The sequence below is a fragment of the Lathyrus oleraceus genome, chromosome 2 (genome assembly GCF_024323335.1).
Source record: "Lathyrus oleraceus cultivar Zhongwan6 chromosome 2, CAAS_Psat_ZW6_1.0, whole genome shotgun sequence".
Lineage (NCBI taxonomy): Eukaryota > Viridiplantae > Streptophyta > Magnoliopsida > Fabales > Fabaceae > Lathyrus > Lathyrus oleraceus.
The window spans coordinates 33,055,514-33,064,105 of record NC_066580.1 but is presented as its reverse complement, the minus strand read 5'-3'; the positions used below and the strand labels follow the sequence as shown (position 1 = coordinate 33,064,105).

The 8,592-nt window shown below is 32.6% G+C and overlaps 1 protein-coding gene across 1 annotated transcript; it reads left to right on the top strand.

Moving 5' to 3' along the window:
* Positions 1 to 6,751: 6,751 nt before the first annotated feature.
* On the top strand, positions 6,752 to 8,365 carry LOC127121775 (transcription factor MYB72). The gene is made up of 3 exons (XM_051052213.1): positions 6,752 to 7,066; positions 7,246 to 7,577; positions 7,678 to 8,365. The coding sequence occupies exons 1-3, from the start codon at positions 6,752 to 6,754 to the stop codon at positions 8,363 to 8,365; spliced, it is 1,335 nt and encodes a 444-aa protein (XP_050908170.1).
* Positions 8,366 to 8,592: the final 227 nt, after the last annotated feature.

The following is an 8,592-nucleotide window of genomic DNA, read 5'->3' as shown; positions in this document are numbered from 1 at the left end:
GATCTTAATCTAGAAAAACTAATTAAAAATCCTATGGAGTATTGTTCAATTAGTTAAAATTTTTGAATAACTTTTATTAGATAAATTATTTATTGATATTTTTAGTAACCACATGGAAACAATTGATTTTATATTGACATTTATATAGTAACCTTTCATCGAATGATAGTCTTTGCCTAAATCAGTAAATTTATGTAATGGAATATATGCAATTATGTCAATAAAAAATGCAGCATATTAAAGCTTTATTTTCATCCTGCATCATACTAATCTGGAAACCTATCATATATATGAAAATATAGTTATCAAAATAAAAAAATAAAATGCAAAAATCATAGAGAACTTTCAATGCACACTAGAGTTATAACAAATATTTAGTTGAAAATTCAAATTCTATGTATTGTAATCGATAAGACTTCAAAAGTCTATTCATTTCAACAATCAATCATTTAATCAATTGTATTAAAGCTCCTAATCGATTAGGGTAGGATCTAATTGATTAGAAACCTCCTATAAGAGGTCATTCTACTTTCCTCTTTCTTTCATCACTTAAATTTTCTTCTTTTATCGTACTTGTTATTTGTTTTCCTTTACTATTTATTGTTACTATTTATTGTGAGCTATACCATCATCACCTATGGCACTCAAGAGAATCAAAACCTCTTCTTGCAACCTTTGAGTTTGATTACTTCTCATCATCGGTTCAAGATAACTCTTTCAACAAGTATTTTTTTCAATCACTTTGTTCTTAAACTGCTCTTTGTCGATGATATCTATTTTAAAAATTTTGAATTTTTTTTATGCATTCAACCAAACTAAACTCAAAGAAATCATCTGCAATAAACCAAAAATAGTGTATCCAAGGCGGGTAAAAATATTCTACTCAAAGCTCACATACAAATAAATGGTTATTACTTCTTAGGTATGTAAAATTTTAATCTCTCTCAATTGAAGAGTTTGGGTGAATTGTTGGTCTACCCTCTTGTGGGTCTCTCTACTATTATGATGCTTCAAATAACTTTGAAAATTCCAATCTTCACTCTACCACACAATCCCTTCTTTCTGAACCAGCTACATGTCATAGGGTCTCTCACACAATGGAATATATGATTGTGACATGTTGTCTCAATTTCTATGTGATCACCCATGTGATTATCTCGAGGAAGGTTACCACAAGCAACTGTTAGACGAATGATTTTGTGGTTACTTGGCTTCTAGACAATAACATCAAGACCAACTTTTCACTAAAGTGTTTCAACATATGTTAGACTGCAGAAGGCAACATACTCGGTAGCCATATGGGGATCCGATCGCAAACGTTATGATTCATGATGGAGTCGGTTTGGAAGAGGAAACATGTGATCCCAACTCTTCAAATATCAACAAAATTGCTCTGAAAATGATAAACAATTTTTTGCACCGGTTTGTTAGTTGTTTTTATTTCTCTTTTGTCCTTTTAATATATGTTTTTATCTTATTTTAAGCTTGGTTGCATGTTTTCTCTGATTTCAGGCTCAAAAGAGTGTTCTAGGAAAAAAAGGGATCAAGAGGAACACAATACAACAAAATTCAGAAAAAGGATTTTTCTTCATACAAAATTCAGGGATCTAATACGACCGTCCTTAGCAGCTGCTATGGGCCATAGTAGCCTTGAGGCGCTTCCCATACAAAGATCAGACGCCTATTACATATGGTCGTAGTAGCCGCTACAGACAGTAGCAGAAAGACGGTTTTCGATTGAAAAAAGTTTGAGCATCAACCTTCAAAATGCAGATCTATGGAGCACGATCCTTCACAATTCTTGATAGCAGCCTGTTCTTCAGATGGAAATAAGGCAAGGCTAAGGAATTAGAGTCCAATAATCAACCAATGAAGTTGAAAATTGGATCTGAAAAATTCAAGTGAAAGAGCAAAATTCCTTTAGAGTGAGGTTTGGATTGAGTTCTGCAACATCTAAGACGCCTTGAGGTTGATTTTGAATGAAGCCAAGCAGCTCTATTTATAGCAACATGCAATGCAAATCATGGGAATTTCATGTGCATGTGTGATTTGGGCCTCCATGCATGGGCCTGTAGAGGCGCATGGAGGGCCCAAATCCAATTGATTTGGCATGCTGAAGTGTAATTGAAATGAAATGGACGTGTACATGTGAATGATTTGGAGTGTGCATGAAGTTTGAACATGGTTTCCATAATTGCACCCAAACTTTCTCCTCTTCGAAAATACCTCTTACCAAAATGAAACATGGCCTTGTGGGTAATGGTTGGAAATGTCTTGACATGAGGAACAATTGTTATGTTGAACAAAACTCCATTTGGAATTGGTAAATTAATGAAAATTGGTCATAAAGTTCAAGGTGCAAAACATGTTCATGTGAATTTTGCCAAAATGTACCAACTTCAAGCCCTTCTGTTTCAATGATAAAAGCTCCATATGACAAAACCTCCAACATAAAAGTTATATATATTTTCAAGAAAATAAATTTGGACTCAAATTTTGAATCATTTGGATTTTTTATGAGAAAGTTATGGGCACTTGAAGTTGGACTTTTTCACATTTCAATGACTTTGGTCCAAAGTGACCTATAATGTTTTGTATTATCACATGTACTTCTTTAGGATTATGAAAATTTGTTTAACATAAAAAATGAACTAGACATCTTAAAATTTTCAATGCATTTGATCCCACCTCAAAATAATGAAAAATGAATGAGTTAGGTCCTTGGGAAGCTGACCCAAAATTAGGGTTTCAGTCAAAATGACCTATAATGTTTGGAAATGAATGATGACCTTCCAAGATTCAAATAAAATTTTTATGAACATGAAAGTTGTTCATATGGTTCTTAAGAACATTTTTTCTCTTGGAGTCATCTTTATTTAACAAACACATCAAATGTTGGGTCTCAGTGGATTTCAAAATAGTCAGGTGAATTGACTGATCAACTTCTCAAGTCCATACTTCAAATCCTGATGAATGAATGATTGAGGACACTCAAATAAGTTCAAATATGCATGCAATGATGAATGAAAGAACTTCCCTTGATTATATTTGATCATGGGTTAAGGTTGCTTCATGAGCAAGGCACAGTCAATGCACAAATGAATTAGGGTTTCCTTGGGAAACAATCCTCAAGCCCTTTGGTTTGCTTTGATCAAATTGACAAATTGAGATACTTGGTAGGCATGTATGATGATTGAGAGCTTTGGGAACCATTTTCATGCTTGCTTTCAACTTCCTCTGGCCATATCAATGCATAGGGGCCTCTTAGGAGCCTTAGATCTTATGATTGCTCAAGCTACAATACAAAAGATGTTAGTGACATATTTTTTTGCTTTTGGTTAGTAAACAAAATAAGAAAAGAAATAATATACAATTCAAGCATGCTTGGTGGTCTCAAACCAACTCACACAAGTCCCACCCTAGGGTTAAGGAGCCAAGATGCTATGATCCTTGAGGCAAGGCAATGAGCAATGATATGATGCCATTGATGCGTGGGTTTTCGCAAGTATACGAACGCGTCGGAGTAATATAAAAGGTTGTCGAATCCACAGAGACCAAGTGTCAATCTATCGTTATCTATTGTTATGATGTTTATCAAAGGCAATCAAAATAGGTGTTTTTAGAGTGTGCAATGAAAAGTAAAGTGTTGAATAAAGTTCAATTAATAAAGACAGGGTCGAATATAATTCACATAATCAATTAATAATCCAAGTACTTGCTAGTAGAACTACCTATGGGTAGTGTTTCCTACTTTGAAAAGAACTAATTTAACAGGAACTGTCGCTTTCGCGTATTCAGAACCGAGTTGTACTCCCTAATCAAACCCTCTTATTGTCACTTATAAAAAGGCGCGCATTGCGTTAGAGTAGTAAACCTATTTTTAAGAAATATAGTATCTTGACTAAGTTGTAAAGTATTTTAACCTGGACTTCTTAACCAAAAGAGGTTCTCAGGAACCAGACTCTAAACTTATAAACGTGTCCGAAAATAATTTTAAAATCTCTTTTCTTCTTAAGTTAAAAATTCCTAATGAACTAAACAAAGCGCTTTCGCTGTTTTTGAAATAGTTAGAAACAATTAAGTTTAAAAAGACGTTGGACGGCTTTCGATCTTACCCAACGGAAATTAAATGCGGGAAAACTTAAGTTGAAAGTTAAAATAGCCCTTAAGTATTTCTACGAACATTTGTACGGATTATCGGTTCAATTACGATCCTTACATTCTAACCTTATAGGTTTAGTTAGACATGGTAAAGTAAAGGTGCATTAATTTAAATAAAAGTAGTGCGGGTGCGGAAAATAAATAAAAGTAGTGCGAGTGTGGAAAATAAATAAAAGTAGTGCGAGTGCGGAAAATAAATAAAAGTAGTGCGAGTGCGAGAAATAAATAAAAGTAAAGCGAGTGCGAGAAATAAATAAAAGTAAAGCGAGTGCGAGAAATAAATAAAAGTAAAGCGAGTGCGGGAAATAAATAAAGTAAAGCGAGTGCGGGAAATAAATAAAGTAAAGCGAGTGCGGGAATTAAATAAAGTAAAGCGAGTGCGGGAAATTAAAATAGATAAAGGCAAAGTAATAAAAACCTGCTCCAATCGAAGGATTGAATAAAATGCAAAGCGGAAATGAAAATGGCGGCAGAATTAACTTCCTTCCAAAGTGCTCCAAACTCGATTACAGACTCAATCACAAAACTCGATTACACAATTGTGGTAACACCCCAATGCGAAGTGATTACCACTTTAAAATACTGAATACATGCCTAAGTGAGACAAATTTTGCTATGAGTTTGCCTTTGTTCTAAGTTTGGATCTTCCTCTGCTCTAAGTTTGGATGCTTGAACAAGTGATTTCGAGTCTCTATTCATAGGAGAGTAAAATGAGGGAAATGACAAGGATGCCCTTCAACTTGAAAATGGGAGGGAAAACTTTTCCTCTTGTGGCGTCCGCCACAAGGCCATGGCGCCCGCCACAAGGCCAATCTGAGGCGCCTTAGTGGAAGTAGTGGGGAACGTGGCAGTTGAGGGAAGTTGAGCTAGGACACGTCATGGCAGGGTCTATGGCGCCAGCCACAGTGGGAGCTACAAGTACAAAATACTGAATTTTAGGGTTTTTAGCTCTTTTTCACTCCTTTTCTCGATCGGGGCTCCGATTAAAGTAAAAACCTAAAAACAAAGAGAAACATAGTAATAAAACAACAAAATGACAATAAAACTACTAAAATGCATGCGAAATCGGAGTCGAAAATACGGTGAATTTCAGTGTCATCAGCCATGAGGGATCTTAGGGTCAAAATTAGGATCTTACATCAGTTTTCAAAGAAATCGACTGACTAAAATTTTTCAAGTATTCTTAATTTTATTCAGAATTTCCATAAATTCCAAAAAGTTGCATCAATTGGAAATACATAATGTATTTATACATGGAGATTTACATGAAGATGTATACACATTAGTGCCACAAGGTGTTACTAGTCCAAAGTCAAATCAAGTATGCAAATTGTTGAAGTCACTCTATGGTTTAAGGCAAGGCAATTGAAAATGGTATGAAATTAACATCATTCTTAGTTAATTAATGATATAAGTAATTTGGTTGAGATTATTCCCTTTTCGCACCCAATAATGGTCCATATTTCAGTGCACTACAATGTGTGTGAATGATATCATTTTGGTTGAGAACTCCATGGATGAAATTTATAGATTGAAAACTACACTTGATGTTGAATTTAAAATCAAATATCTTGGCAAGTTAAAGTACTTCATAATAATAGAAGTTTCTCATTCCAAAATTGAAATTATTATTTGTCAAAGAAAGTATTTCTTGAATGTGTTGAAAGACACATGTCTCCTTAAGTCTAAACCGGACAAAACTCCTATTGATCCATCTTTCAAGTTGCATCAGAACACAACCGAGTCTTTTGAATATATTCTCAACTATAGAAGATTAGTTGGAAAGCTACTTTATCTCTTAACTACCAGGTCTTTCCTTTGAATATATCAAATAACTAACTTTCTTCAATCAATGAGATATCTTCATTTGTTCCCATTTTTTCTACATTTCTGGTTTTCTCCTTGATTTCATCATCGTAATGAGAAACTTCATGATTAATGTTGTCATTATTCATCTCATATCCGTATTTTAAAATTGAGAAAAATACAAACCCAAACTCGAACACATTTTTACTATTTTAAGATAAATATTTGGAATATCGTGGATTAGAATTTGCATTACTACAATATAATATCCTTACATAGCTATCAATGAGCTAGTTTATAATTTAATTTATATATGTTGTAATGTAAATCCAATAAAATTGTAATATTTATTATAATATTTTAAAATATAAATAATAAAATAATATTTGTAAATAACTTATTTGGATTTATTTATAAAAAAAATTATAATGTAGATATATAAAAAAGTTATTTTAAAAAAAGAAAAAAAAACTAACAAGTTTTTTTTGTTATAGAAAAATGAGGACTAAACTTATTAAATTAAAATAAAAAGGTGGCACTTCTAAAGCGACGTTAATCGCATCCCACTAAATCGCCAAAATCATGAGTTAACTTAAAAAATTATAGAAAAGTCTAGTTTTGTCTTCCATAGTAGGTAATTGATTTGGTTAAGAAAAGTAGGAGTTAAAATAAAAAGATGGACTTATAATGATTTTTTTTCAAACTAAGACACACACACTCTCTTATATATTTCAACATACTGACACTATTATTCACGTAGTTAAAAATCGCATTTTCTAAAATCATGGCGTCTTCTTCTTTGCAACAAAAAAAATGCAATCAATCTAATGAAACTGGAAATATTGCGTTAAGAAAAGGAACATGGTCTAGTGAAGAGGATCAAGTATTAAGAGAATATGTGATTAAATATGGAATTGGAAAGTGGGATTCTCTAAGAAAGAAAACAAAGCTCGCTCGAGATGGAAGAAGTTGTCGATTTAGATGGTTATATCATCTCAATCCAATTTTGAAAAAGTGTTCGTTCAATGAAGAAGAAGGGCGAAAACTTGTTCATCTCTATAATGAGTTAGGACCCAAGTGGTGTCAAATGGTTTCACAGGTTGGTTTGTTCATGTTTCACTCTTGGGAAAAAAAATAACTTTTTAAAAAAAAAATTAAAGCTTATTAGACTTTCTATAATTGTAATGATTTTTTTTTATGTTATCTAAAAATAAGATTTTTTTGGTAATAATTTTTTTGCATGAAGTCTACTTATTTTGGATTTCTTTTGTTGCACAGTTTCCGGGAAGAACCGATAACGAGTTAAAGAATTTTATTAATTCAAAAAAAAGGAGTTTAAAAAACTCTAAAAAGCACCTCATTCGAGAAAGGATAAACCAAGTTTATGAGTTGAATAAGAATGTTGGACAAAATAATGTCTCCCAAGAAGAAGCAGAAACGGCTCTACCAAGAATGGAATTTGATCATCAAGTACATACTCTACATGGTAACTATCTTCTTGATCAAAATTATGGTGACAAAAATATCAACAACTTTGAACAATTTCCAACGTTGGTTGGTGATTCAAGTACTTGTATCAACAATCATGCTCTCCCAACGTTGGATAATAGGTGAGTAGACAATTTAATGTTTTTTTTTCTTTTTAAAATTTATAATTACATTAACCTATTTCAAGACTAACATTATAATTTATATTATGAATGCTAACAGGTCTTCTCCTAGACTCGCACCATTTCCATCAGGTAATATGTCTTTTGATCGAGATTTTCCTCCAATTTCAGAATATTATCCGGACAATCTAAATATGGATTACCCATTTCCAAAAGAAATACATTCTAACAAGTATCTTCAAAATCCAGATCTATCAAATCAGATGCTTTTTGAAGATTTTCCTCCAATTCCACAACATCATCCAGACAATCTAGATATGGTTCCAAAAGAAATGCGTTCTAACAAGTATCTTCAAAATCCAGATCTATCAAATCAGATGTTTTTTGAAGATTTTCCTCCAATTCCACAACATCATCCAGACAATCTAGATATGGTTCCAAAAGAAATGCGTTCTAACAAGTATCTTCAAAATCCAGATATATCAAATCAGATGCTTTTTGAAGATTTTCCTCCAATTCCACAACATCATCCAGACAATCTAGATATGGTTCCAAAAGAAATGCGTTCTAACAAGTATCTTCAAAATCCAGATCTATCAAATCAGATGTTTTTTGAAGATTTTCCTTCAATTCCACAACATCATTCAGACAATCTAGATATGGATTATCCATTTCCAAAAGAAATGCATTCTAACCAGTATCTTCAAAATCCAGATCTATCATTTGAGGAGCCTCAATTTGAGATCTTTTCACCTTGGTTGCTGTCTGAATGCGTTCCTCTTTGGTGAACACATTCACAAAAAAACTTTCCTCCCAAGGACTTATGGAGGATGCTAGACAATAAAAAATTAGCTTTCAGTGATTATAATTATAATGTGAGTTTTATTTCTTTAGTTATTATTTTCATTGTTTTAAGAATTAATTTGTATTACGAACACTTTTTTCAATTGTATTTGATCGAAGTATTTTATCTTAATGTGTGTCTTTTGAACGCATTTTCCACATTTATTTACTC